The sequence below is a fragment of the Rhamphochromis sp. 'chilingali' genome (genome assembly GCF_963969265.1).
Source record: "Rhamphochromis sp. 'chilingali' genome assembly, chromosome: 11".
NCBI classification, from domain to species: Eukaryota; Metazoa; Chordata; class Actinopteri; order Cichliformes; family Cichlidae; genus Rhamphochromis; species Rhamphochromis sp. 'chilingali'.
The window spans coordinates 5848788-5862630 of NC_137938.1; the positions used below are offsets into that span (position 1 = coordinate 5848788).

Consider the following 13843-nt stretch of genomic DNA (forward strand, 5'->3'; position numbering starts at 1 on the left):
TTTTATTAAGATAATATGTGTTTTTGAAAATGTATGGTTTCAATATCTAAAGTTTAAGAGTCAAATTCTGGTTAAAAATAATAATTAAAAAAAATCAATTTGTCTATTGTAACAGATCGTGGACCCATGTACACATGCCCAGGCCATATTAGAAAGGACAGAACCCCGGGTATAAGACCCCGCATTCATGACCTGTGATGAGCCAGCGTATTAGAGTACTGTTGCCGCGCTGTCCCACTGTGCAAAACGAACACTCCTGTTTACTACAAATCGTCTGTTGACCTGGAATTGAAAGCATATCCTGCTCTGAAAAGTGAGGACGATAACTGTGGTTCAAAGCTGGTAGAAGGGGTAGCACGCTGTACGACCAGTCCCTTAAAATGGTCCAGTAAACAGCCACTACTAACAATTTAGCATTTGTAAATAAGAAACGATCCTTCCTCCAGCTGGATGAGCTGAAGGGAGACGCTCTGCAGTCGTACCAAGAACAACCTCCGAGTTTTTTTTGCTGTTGGTTTATTGTTTTCTTTCTCTCTTTTTTGAAGTGCTCTGCTTTTGCAGGAAGACTTTAGCGTTGTGAGAACAAGACTGGAGCTATTTTTGATTCGACTTCGAGGCGGCAGCTTAAGTTTGTGGCGCTGCTAAGAGCACGTTCGAGTTTTGATGCTAGTGTAAACCCATTTATCTGTCTGGACCATCAAAGCGCTGAAGTGTGACAGAGTGACTGTTTGGATTCCAGGAGAGCGATGAGAAGAGCGTTCGGATACTCAGGCTCGCTGAAGATAGCGCTTCAGTTTTAGGCTCCCCTTCGTCTCTTTTTTTTTTTTTTTTTTTTTTTTTTTAAATCCGTGTGGGCTATTGCAGATCCGTTTGGTTGGCGATCTGGACACATTCAGTACCAGATTTACTCCTCACCCCCTTAAACGATTAAACAAGCCGGGAGCAGACCCTCGCTGTCCCACAGTAACGGATTCCTTTTTGGACTGAGGCAGTTGAATGGATTTTCCGGTACACTGCTAAAATTGGTTAAAACGAACTGTTCGAGATTCAAATAATTTTTCGGTACCAGCTTACTCGTAAATGCTCCAATTTGATCGTTGATAAAGGAATATATCTGTTTGGCGATATTCAAAGGCAAAGTGCTCTTGATTTTGTTTCCTGATTATTTATTGTGATATTTGAATACGCTGGTGGAGAAAATGAACGTGTATCTCGTGTGCCTTTTCCTTACTTTGGATATAGCCACCGTGGCTTTCAGTCTGTCTACGTGCAGTACGCTGGACATGGATCAATTCAAGAAAAAACGCATCGAAGCCATCCGAGGGCAGATCCTGAGTAAGCTGAAACTCGCAGCCCCCCCAGAGGACTTCCCCGAACCCGAAGAGGTGTCCCGGGACATCGTCTCTATCTATAACAGCACCCGGGACTTACTGCAAGAAAAAGCGAACGAACGGGCGGCGACTTGCGAACGGCAGCGGAGCGAGGAGGAGTACTACGCCAAAGAGGTGCATAAGATCGACATGCAGCGCTTCTACCCGTCAGAGAGTAAGTCTGTGTGCCCGCACTGATGCCATTTCAGGCCAAAAGGCACAACTTCGAATACCGCTGCTACGCGTGTTTGTGATTCTTTTGGAAAATCCTCTCCATCACGCTGTGCTGGGAGAGTGTAAGGAAAACCAGGTAGTGCTAATATTAAAAATAAGCTACACTTTTTATATATCGGTCGCTTCTACTCTTCACGAGGCTGTGTGTTGCCTTGTAACTTTACCATTACACACTTAGTCTCACTGGTGTCAAGCCAGCCTCCAATTCGAGACTTGCAGTCAAGCCAGCCTCCAGTTTGTTTTACGTTCCCTGTGTATTCAAAGTATTACGGGAATGGATGTGGAAACCGGATTTCAAAATAAAAGCCAACTTCGAGTGAATTAACAGATATGTTAAGAACATAATAACATATAATTTAGGCTTTTTTTTTTACAAACTCTAATGTTAGATCTATATGACACAGCCTTGTACCCTAATTGTGCCCTGTCACTATCAAGGCCATCTTATTTTGGATTTCAAAGTAAAAGCCCTGTGAATCTTCATTTTTGAACTACTCTTTCAATGACTTAATAATGCTCTTAAAAGCAAAAGTCGTATTTCCAAATACTATTTGAACTTTATATCAACACTTTCCAACCACAGTCTTTTTCACAGTGATACCATATCAATATCAAGTCAGTCTGATTTTGCCTTTCATAGTAAAGGCCCTTTGAAATTGCTGATATTTGACTTAATCTTTTAACGATTCAAAATGCTCTAAAATGGAAAATTCCTGTTTCCACAGGGTAAGTCCACTCCAGATCAACAGTATACAGCCCCACAGTGATACCATATTAATATCAAGTCATTCTGATTATGCCTTCCAAAATAAAAGACTTTTTAAATTGTCCACAATTGACCTACCTTTCAGTGATTTCAAAATGCTCTAAAATGGAAATTTCCTGTTTCCATAGGGTAATTCCACTCCAGATCAACAGTATACAGCCCCACAGTGATACCATATCAATATCAAGTCATTCTGATTATGCCTTCCAAAATAAAAGACTTTTTAAATTGTCCACAATTGACCTACCTTTCAGTGATTTCAAAATGCTCTAAAATGGAAATTTCCTGTTTCCATAGGGTAATTCCACTCCAGATCAACAGTATACAGCCCCACAGTGATACCATATCAATATCAAGTCATTCTGATTATGCCTTCCAAAATAAATGCCCTTTCAAATTGAGCATATACGACCTACTTTTTTAATGATTTCAAAATGTTCTTAAACAGAATTTTGCTGTTTCCACAGGATAATTTCACTTTAGGTCAACAGTATACAACCTCACGATGTTACCATATCAATATCAAGTCATTCTGATTTTGCTTTCAAAAATAAAAGCATTTTCAAACTGCCCATTTCTGACTTGATCCTGGAACAATTTCAAAATGCTCTAAAATGGAAAATTCCTGTTTCCACAGGGTAATTCCACTCCAGATCAACAGTATACAGCCCCACAGTGATAACATATCAATATCAAGTCATTCTCATTATGCCTTCCAAAGTAAAAGCCTTTTCAAATTGTCCACAATTGACCTACCTTTCAGTGATTTCAAAATGCTCTAAAATGGAAAATTCCTGTTTCCACAGGGTAATTCCACTCCAGATCAACAGTATACAACCCCACAGTGATACCATATCAATATCAAGTCATTCTGATTATGCCTTCCAAAATAAAAGACTTTTCAAATTGCCAAGATACGACCTACTCTTTTAAAGATTTCAAAATGCTCTAAAAGTGAAAATTGCTGTTTCCACAGGATAATTTCCCTTTAGGTCAACAGTATACAACCTCACGATGTTACCATGTCAATTTCAAGTCAGTCTGATTTTGTTTTTCAAAATAAAAGCTTTTTCAGCTTCCTTTTACATCATCTTTATGATTCAATTCTGTCATAATCAATTGAGTCTGATTTTGCTTTTCAAAATGAAAACCCAATATGTGTTGAAACAGCAATTTTCATTTTTAAAACATTCTGAAATAATTGAAAGAGTATATCACATATGGACAAATTCGACAGGCCATTAATTTGAAAGGCGAAATCAGACCACCATGAAATTTACATGGTTTTACTGTCGGGTTGGATACTGTTGATCTAAAGTGGAATTATCCTGTGGAAACAGCATCTTTCAATTTAAGAGCATTTTGAAATCGTTAAAAGAGTAGGTCGTCTACAGGCAATAAAAAATACTTTTATTTTGGAAGGCAAAATCAGAGTGACTTGATCTTAACATCGTATCTCTGTGGGGTTGTATACTGTTGATCTAAAGTGGAATTGTCCTGTTGAAACATGAATTTTTCATTTAAGAGCATTTTGAAATCGTTAAAAGAGTAGGTCGTATATCGGCAATTTGAAAAGTCTTTTATTTTGGAAGGCAACATCAGACTGATTTGATATTGATATGGTATCACTGTGGGGTTGGATACTATTGATCTAAAGTGGAATTATGCTGTGGAAACAGCAATTTTCCATCTTAGAGCATTTTGAATTCGCTCCAAGAGTAAGTCATATATGGGCAAATTGAAAAAGCTTTTATTTTGAAAAGCAAAATCAGACTGACTTGAAATTGACATGGTAACATCGTGAGGTTGTATACTGTTGATCTAAAGTGGAATTACCCTGTGGAAACTGAAATCTTCCTTTTTAGAGCATTCTGAAATCACTGAAAGTTAGGTAAATTATGGGCATTTTCAACAGGCCATTATTTTGGAAGGCATAATCAGAATTACTCGAAATTGATATGGTATCACTGTGGGGCTGTATACTGTTGACCTAAAGTGAAATTATCCTGTGGAAACAGCAAAATTCTGTTTAAGAACATTTTGAAATCTTTAAAAGAGCAGGTCGTATCTTGGCAATTTGAAAAGTCTTTTATTTTGGAAGGCATAATCAGAATGACTTGATATTGATATGGTATCACTGTGGGGTTGTATACTGTTGATCTGGAGTTGAATTACCCTGTGGAAACAGGAATTTTCCATTTTAGAGCATTTTGAAATCACTGAAAGGTAGATCAATTGTGGACAATTTGAAAAGGCTTTTACTTTGGAAGGCATAATGCGAATGACTTGATATTGATATGTTATCACTGTGGGGCTGTATACTGTTGATCTGGAGTGGAATTACCCTGTGGAAACAGGAATTTTCCATTTTAGAGCATTTTGAAATTGTTCCAGGATCAAGTCAGATATGGGCAGTTTGAAAATGCTTTTATTTTTTAAAGCAAAATCAGAATGTCTTGATATTGATATGGTAACATCGTGAGGTTGTATACTGTTGATCTGGAGTGGAATTAACTTGTGGAAACAGGAAATTTCCATTTTAGAGCATTTTGAAATCACTGAAAGGTAGGTCAATTATGGACAATTTAAAAAGTCTTTTATTTTGGAAGGCATAATCAGAATGACTTGATATTGATATGGTATCACTGTGGGGCTGTATACTGTTGATCTAAGGTGGAATTACCCTGTGGAAACACGAATTTTGCATTTTAGATCATTTTGAATCGTTAAAAGATTAAGTCAAATATCGGCAATTTCAAAGGGACATTACTATGAAAGGCAAAATCAGACTGACTTGATATTGATATGGTATCACTGTGAAAAAGACTGTGGTTGGAAAGTGTTGATATAAAGTTCAAATAGTATTTGGAAATACGACTTTTGCTTTTAAGAGCATTATTAAGTCATTGAAAGAGTAGTTGTTTTTGATTTATGTATGTTATGTTTTGTTTTACTTCATATGTTTATATGTTTCATATGTTGTTTGTTTAATTTAAGACAAAAAAAAAAATTAAATGAATGAGAGGTAAAACTTGAGGGGGTAGGGACAAATAAGTAAATACTTCAGCCTACTCCTTTTCAAACAAATAATGGAATGATATTTTGTAATGATTGTGAAGGCACATGTTTGAAATGTTTGAAATAAAAATGAACTGAACTGAACTGAAAAAAGAGTAGTTCAAAAATGAAGATTCACAGGGCTTTTACTTTGAAATCCAAAATAAGATGGCCTTGATAGTGACAGGGCACAATTGGGGTACAAGGCTGTGTCATATAGATCTAACATTAGAGTTTGTTAAAAAAAGAAAAGAAAAAAAAAGCCTAAATTATATGTTATTATGTTCTTAACATATCTGTTAATTCACTCGAAGTTGGCTTTTATTTTGAAATCCGGTTTCCACATCCATTCCCGTAATACTTTGAATACACAGGGAACGTAAAACAAACTGGAGGCTGGCTTGACGGCAAGTCTCGAATTGGAGGCTGGCTTGACACAAGTTTAGTCTCTCACTCGAACGACAGCGTCAAGTGTGAGCTTTATTGTTTGCCCGAGTAACGTGATACCAAGTCAGCTGGCCACAATACATTTGTGAGCTTGAACTTGTGGCACAAAAACAAGCAAATTACTGGACTTCTTGTTCGCTTCATCATGTCGCTAATTGAACTTGATATGTTTTGCTTCCTGATGTACATATTGCACATGCAAGTTTATTTTCCTTCCTCCTTCCTTTATCTTAGGGCTAAAACTGTAATTTGAGACAAATAATTAACTAAATATATGACCAGATTCTCTCAGGATTTCATGATAGATTAGTGATAATTGATTAGTCTGTTAACTTATTAATTTGGCATTTACCATCCAGGTGGAATGTTACCCGCATTACTCTGACCACTACAGTTTATATTCAGTCACACACACGAATGATTTAGTCAAGTAGGGTAACAAAAACATACTTTGTATGTTAAACTTATTATTGACAGGATTATCAAGGTAACAACTTCCCAGGAGATTTTCCCATAAATATAAATTGTCAGTGCTAATGACTAGTTGAAAAAAAATAACATTTATGCGTTCAAGTTTAATTGTACAAATGGAGTAACACAGTAGTGCTGTGGATAGCACTGTCACCTTCAGTGGTGGGATTGTTAAAACCCTTTTATGTAAGAAACAGCATCTGCTACTGTCCCCACTTGCTGGACACGAATGGCCCAAAAATTTTGTTGTGCTTGCTGCTGCGTTCTACCTGTACATAATTTCTTTAAACCCATTTTATGTGTACTAGAGATGGACCGATCCGATATTACGTATCGGTATCGGTCCGATACTGACCTAAATTACTGGATCGGATATCGGAGAAAAATAAAAAAAATGTAATCCGATCCATTAAATATCACGAAAGCACCTCACAAAACTTGCAACACGCCGTAACTCACCTCAGAACGTTAGCACGTCGGAGCAGTATGCATCACGTGATAGAGCGGCTGTGGCATGCGGGACCTGTCGGTGGTCTGGATAGCATTTGGAGCTTCGCTAGCAACCCGGCATTTCATCTCCGACAAAGTTATCCCAAGAGAAGTAAAGCAAGTGTGTAAGTCCATCTCTGAATGTTTGTAAAGCATTCCTGCGTTAAGCTTAACAAGCGACTGACTCTCCTGCTGCTACTTCAATCATGAAACTGGTTAACGATCAGCTGATCGGCTTTTCTGTCGCGAGTCAGTGTCTCTAGTTTGCTTTTGGCCCACTTTGCACCAGAAAGAGGAAACCAGCGGCTGAACAACAGCAGCACGTTTAAGCTTGATCAGCTATTGTTAGAATGTATTTAATATTACTTTCTACTCCAGGATCTTTTTCTACGTAGCTGACGCTGGTAACTGTGCAGGGGCGGATCTAGCAAAGTTTAGCCAGGGGGGCCGATAGGGCATTAACAGGGAAAAGGGGGCACAAAGACATACTTTTCTTTCTTATTCTCATTTAAAATGTCTAGCTTTTAATAAATAATTATCTGACACCCAAAGTTTTAATTTGATGTAAAATGAATAGAAGTCAATTACTGTATATAGTAACTATTAAGTCTAATATATATACCCTAGTAAGCTATAGTACTTTTTCCTTTGGGAAGGTACCATCTGTGCAGTCTGCAATTTTGTTGAAGAAAGATGTTGAATCTATTTAATATTTCTTGAAAAATAATTGATTTCTGTGCATTTTTTTTCACACTGCATCAAATTAAGGTTGATTACGTCGATTAAGCATCATGAGGTGGAGCGTGAGGGGTGGTTCCCTATTTTTTATTTATTTATTTTTGTTGTTGCTGGGAGTTGGAACCCTATTAGTTAGGTTGCTTAATATTTATGCTAAGTACTCTTTAAAATACCAGAATAGGGAGGATGGTGTAGGTGTAGGCCTCATTGTTTGACAAACAGAAAGAGCAACTACACAGCACACTAACCATACACACCAAACATGCCAAATGTCACAAATCTTTGGGTTCTCTGAGTTCTTGGCTAGCTTAGCATTAGCATGCTGTCTGTTCATTTTGTTTGCATAAGCCGAGGTTGTATTAGCAGCATAATGCAGTTGTTTCTGCCCTGGATGCTGTTTTCACTTTACCATCATGCTTATGGCCTTATGTAGTAGTAATAATAATAATAATAATAATAATAATAATAATAATAATAATAATAATAATACATTTTATTTGAAAGCGCCTTTCAGAACACACAAAGACACTGTATACAGCAGAATAATAAAAACAAGCATAAAAGCAAGCAGTTTACACAATCATAAGAGCATAAAATATAAAACAAATTTAAAATAGCAGAGTGGTGAGGTTATGTGGGATAAGCTATTTTGAACAAGTGAGTTTTGAGTCTAGACTTAAAAAGAGAGAAGGAAGTGATATTTCTTATGTCAGGAGGTAGGGAATTCCAGAGTCGAGGAGCAGAGCAGCTGAAAGCCCTGCTCTCCATGGTGGCAAGACAGGGAAAAGGGAAAGAGAGAGTGCGAGAGAAGAAGAAGATCTAAGACCCCGAGATGGAATGGTGATCTGAACCAAATCAGAGAGATATGGAGGAGAGAAACGATGAATAGCCATAAATGTATACAAAAGTATTTTAAAATTGATGCGATATTTGACCGGGAGACAATGAGCTGTGGGACAGCGGTGATGTGGTAATTAGAAGGGGTCCTGGTGATAATACGGGCAGCAGAGTTCTGGACACGTTGGAGCTTGTGCATGGATTTTTGAGTAAGACCAACAAGAAGTGAATTGCAGTAATCAATCCAAGAAGTAACACGGCTGTGAACAAGAATGGCAGTGGCACGTGGAGTAAGAAAAGGACGGAGACAATTAATGTTGCGCAATTCAAAATATGCAAACCGAGTGACATTATTAATGTGTGAATTAAAAGATAGAGTACTGTTGAGGATGACACCCAAACTTCACAGAAGAAGAAACGGAGACCGGCGAGTTATTGATAGTAATAGAGAAACTGTTGGTTCTGGATAATGTTGATTGCCCAGAACCAAATAAAAATAGAAATTAAAAGTAATGTCCATGACTCTGCTCTAGATCACTCCACCATTTACTAGGGGTGCAACAATACTCGTATCGATATTGAACCTTTCGATACAGTGCTTTCGGTTCGGTATGCATATGTATTGAACAATACAAAATTTTTTATTTATTTTAGCAACTTTTCTTCTGACGATGCTGTCTGTGTTGAGCAATGACTGTATAAAAGACGGACGACGCGACACCGCCTCCTCCCATAGTGCAAAAATGAAGCCAAAATATCCCGCTTGTGGAGGCTGCCATCTTGCAAATTTGGAGCCAGAGTCTGCGCAGTAGTGACTTGAGGTGGAGTGACTGTGTAACGCTCCCGCCCACACACCCGCTGGACGTGACCGCAAACACGCCCCCCTACACTTTTTACGTAGCCCGGCGGCTCGAGTTTTTGTGCTGGTTTACCGCGACTGACGACTCGTTTAATTAAGGTAAATACAACCATGTCACTGTTATATTAAAAAAAAAAAGACACACAGCTTTTCATCTTATAGTTCTAAAATCACCCTGTTATTAATTTTTGCTAGATTAGCCGCTAGCATACGCACTGTGTTGGAGGCTTGTTGCTAGCTAGTTAGGATGCTACACACCTGTTACTCTAATAGTCTGTATTATTGAAGGATTCAGCACTTCTTATGTTTTTTTTATTAATCCATTTTTAGACAGCGATAAGCTCAGCTGCACACTCTCCCGAGGCCCAGAGTTACTGTTAATATCAAAAATGTAATGCTGTCCTTTGAGATATTAACATAAGACTGTTAGTGTAATGGATCTAAAACGGTTTAAATCTTCAGAGCCGTCTACATCCTGGTAACATGGAAACTTTAAAAACATCAGCAGAACGTTTCAGTAGTGTAGTCTAATTTGTTCATTTCATTTAATAATAGAGTCCATATCAACAGCTACATTCACCCTGGAGAGAAACTAGTGAGGGAGACCATCAGGACCAAGCTGGGTTTCCTGGGTCCAGAGGTTTGGAGAAACTTCTTCCCTTTTTTTCATGACAGCTGTCCTGTGCCAGAAGTTCTGTTAACCCACTGAGAGAGGCTTCATTTAAGAAACACCAGGAACACTGAAGCTCATCGCATTGATCAAGCAGGACTCATGATCTTCACCAGCAGCTCCCTCACAGGGAAATCTTCAGCACTCCTCCGTAGGCCTGCCCTGGGAGATGGATAAACCCAGCATTTCATGAACACTGTGATGGAGACCTTTGGTTTGTGTAATGTTGTAAATACTCCCCAGAGGCTCCGGACTTTTACATAAAGATATTATATTCAGTCCTGTAGAAAGTTATATATTTAAAAATATATGATCCTCTCTGGTTACTCTGGTATGAATAACTCTGCAACTGCAGCTGCAGTTTTCACTACAGCACATACAAGGGAGTGCAGAATTATTAGGCAAATGAGTATTTTGTCCACATCATCCTCTTCATGCATGTTGTCTTACTCCAAGCTGTATAGGCTCGAAAGCCTACTACCAATTAAGCATATTAGGTGATGTGCATCTCTGTAATGAGAAGGGGTGTGGTCTAATGACATCAACACCCTATATCAGGTGTGCATAATTATTAGGCAACGTCCTTTCCTTTGGCAAAATGGGTCAAAAGAAGGACTTGACAGGCTCAGAAAAGTCAAAAATAGTGAGATATCTTGCAGAGGGATGCAGCAGTCTCAAAATTGCAAAGCTTCTGAAGCGTGATCATCGAACAATCAAGCGTTTCATTCAAAATAGTCAACAGGGTCGCAAGAAGCGTGTGGAAAAACCAAGGCGCAAAATAACTGCCCATGAACTGAGAAAAGTCAAGCATGCAGCTGCTAAGATGCCACTTGCCACCAGTTTGGCCATATTTCAGAGCTGCAACATCACTGGAGTGCCCAAAAGCACAAGGTGTGCAATACTCAGAGACATGGCCAAGGTAAGAAAGGCTGAAAGACGACCACCACTGAACAAGACACACAAGCTGAAACGTCAAGACTGGGCCAAGAAATATCTCAAGACTGGTTTTTCTAAGGTTTTATGGACTGATGAAATGAGAGTGAGTCTTGATGGGCCAGATGGATGGGCCCGTGGCTGGATTGGTAAAGGGCAGAGAGCTCCAGTCCGACTCAGACGCCAGCAAGGTGGAGGTGGAGTACTGGTTTGGGCTGGTATCATCAAAGATGAGCTTGTGGGGCCTTTTCGGGTTGGGGATGGAGTCAAGCTCAACTCCCAGTCCTACTGCCAGTTTCTGGAAGACACCTTCTTCAAGCAGTGGTATAGGAACAAGTCTGCATCCTTCAAGAAAAAACATGATTTTCATGCAGGACAATGCTCCATCACACGTGTCCAAGTACTCCACAGCGTGGCTGGCAAGAAAGGGTATAAAAGAAGAAAAACTAATGACATGGCCACCTTGTTCACCTGATCTGGACCCCATTGAGAACCTGTGGTCCATCATCAAATGTGAGATTTACAAGGAGGGAAAACAGTACACCTCTCTGAACAGTGTCTGGGAGGCTGTGGTTGCTGCTGCACGCAATGTTGATGGTGAACCGATCAAAACACTGACAGAATCCATGGATGGCAGGCTTTTGAGTGTCCTTGCAAAGAAAGGTGGCTATATTGGTCGCTGATTTTTGTTTTGTTTTTGAATGTCAGAAATGTATATTTGTGAATGTGGAGATGTTATATTGGTTTCACTGGTAAAAATAAATAATTGAAATGGGTATACATTTGTTTTTTTTTAAGTTGCCTAATAATTATGCACAGTAATAGTCACCTGCACACACAGATATCCCCCTAAAATAGCTAAAACTAAAAACTACTTCCAAAAACATTCAGCTTTGATATTAATGAGTTTTTTGGGTTCATTGAGAACATGGTTGTTGTTCAATAATAAAATTATTCCTCAAAAATACAACTTGCCTAATAATTCTGCACTCCCTGTATGGTACTTTAACCTTTGTACTGTTTTCATCAGTTAATTTTGCAGTTAACATGTGAACATGTTGGATGATCTGTCTGCTGTCACTGGGTGGTGCTGAGGTCTGAATGTGAGGGCAGCTCCTGTAATCACAAAGAGATCAGAATCATCAAACTCAAATCTAAATTTTATCCCTCAAAATTGAAATAAAGCTGATCCTTCTGTCCTCACACACTCAGGATCTGAAGTTCTTCTCTTACATTCTTTTCAGTATTACAGTACACTACAGTACTTTAATCCATAGTTCCTGATTAATGAGGAGTTACTGAAGTACAAGCTTTTAAAAAAATGTTACTGTCTTTACAGATGTGGCAAGAGACTGAAAATCTACTGTTGTTTGCACATATTTAATATTCAGCTCTGCACAGGAGCTGAAGCAGAGTGCAGCCTGTTGCTTTTACAGTATAATACTTGTAATAAAAGTTTCTCTTGATTTCTTTAGTCAGGGTAAATTCATTCACCTGCACAGATTAGCTAAACGAACCTCAGTGCTCATTTTAGCTAGTGAGGTCTTGCTAAGGATGGTAGTTACGGATTAGCTTACAAACACGTTTAACTTACCGAAAAAGTGCAGCGGGGCCTCGGGTCCTTCTGTCGGGTAGTCCAGTTTACTGAAGAACACCTCAGGCTGTCAGTTTAAAACAGTCGGTCATGTTTTCGTAATGTAAATGCTGGTTCTCCTCTCAGAGCCTACGCTCTATCTGCTATTCCCGAACAGAGATACGCAAGTTTCTCCGTGACTGCAGCTGCCAGTCAAAGCTGTTATGATGACGTTTCACCCCAATTTAACATCACCGCGGTAGGAATTAGAATCAAACTTATGTGAGAGGAGACCCCTTGGACATAAATCAGCGTGATGAGAACTATTGAAAACAAAAGAAAGAATCTTTGGAAAAAAATTTTCTGAGGAGAATTAATTAATTTTAGTCTGACCCCAATCCCATCGCTAACATGGAGGAGACGGGGTTTATGACCTATACTGCAGCCAGACACCAGGGGGCAATAGAGATGTTTTGGCTTCATTTTTGGGAGCTGTCGCGTCGTCCATCTTTTATACAGTCATTGGTGTTGAGCGCTGTCACTACCCGATCCGTACCAGAAACCCGATCGGTACCCCGCATGTGCGAAAGGTGTCTACTTCCGGTCGTAGCGTTTTACGATAGTTATGGGTCATGCACACACATGCACCGTTATACAAAGATGAAGAGGAAACTTTTTCTGGCTTGTTCCATTTCAGAAGCTGAAAAAGGTTCATGTCCTCATATCCTTAAAAACAAAAACTGTGTTTCATCTTATATTTTTTAATTGGTTGTCCCACAAGAGCGGTGGCAAGCCCCACAATCTAGTAAAGCAAGAGTAAACTCATAAAACAAATTTCCCACGTGTGGGACTAATAAAGGTTATCTTATCTTATAATTATCTTTTTACAACATGAAGTAAAATTTTCTAAAATAATACTTTTTGATCCCTAGAGTAGAGTTACAGATACTAGGAGAATCAATGCCAAGGTTTGCCATTATGCCATGATGTTGTGACCCAACACCTTTTGGCTATTTTTCTTAAATACTAACCCACATGTATTTTCTAAATTCTATCAACTTTGTAGTTTTGCTTTCCCTACAGTATCCAATACTGACAGACCACAAAGTGAATTGTAATATTTGGTAAAACAAGCAACTTTCTACAAGTAATACAAATTGGCTAGTAGGCATAATGGAAATGTAAGGAATTACTAGCAGTGTGCTCCACATACTTTTTTGTACTACATTTTTGTTAAGTCATGGTCTAGCATGCAGGACGTGAATGCTATTGCTATTTGAACTGCTCAGCCACGGTGGCCAGCATTGCAAAACAGAAGGGAGAGAAAAGGGGAGATTGAGTGAGAGAGTTAAGAATACTACATTTTCCTCCAACAATGCATTGTTTACAGCAATGGCAC

At 38.8% G+C, this 13843-nt stretch overlaps 1 protein-coding gene across 2 annotated transcripts in view; it reads left to right on the forward strand.

Moving 5' to 3' along the window:
- Positions 1-292: 292 nt before the first annotated feature.
- The window catches only part of tgfb2 (transforming growth factor, beta 2), a 41459-nt gene continuing 27908 nt past the window's right edge, over positions 293-13843 (forward strand). Inside the window, exons 1-2 of one of the 2 annotated variants that reach the window (XM_080895431.1) lie at positions 293-1008; positions 1243-1545. In XM_080895431.1, the coding sequence (XP_080751557.1) occupies positions 1284-1545 (262 nt within the window). In that variant the 5' untranslated portion in view covers positions 293-1008; positions 1243-1283. Of the gene's footprint in view, positions 1546-13843 lie in introns of both variants that reach the window. The other variant, XM_080895430.1, reaches the window with a different exon arrangement.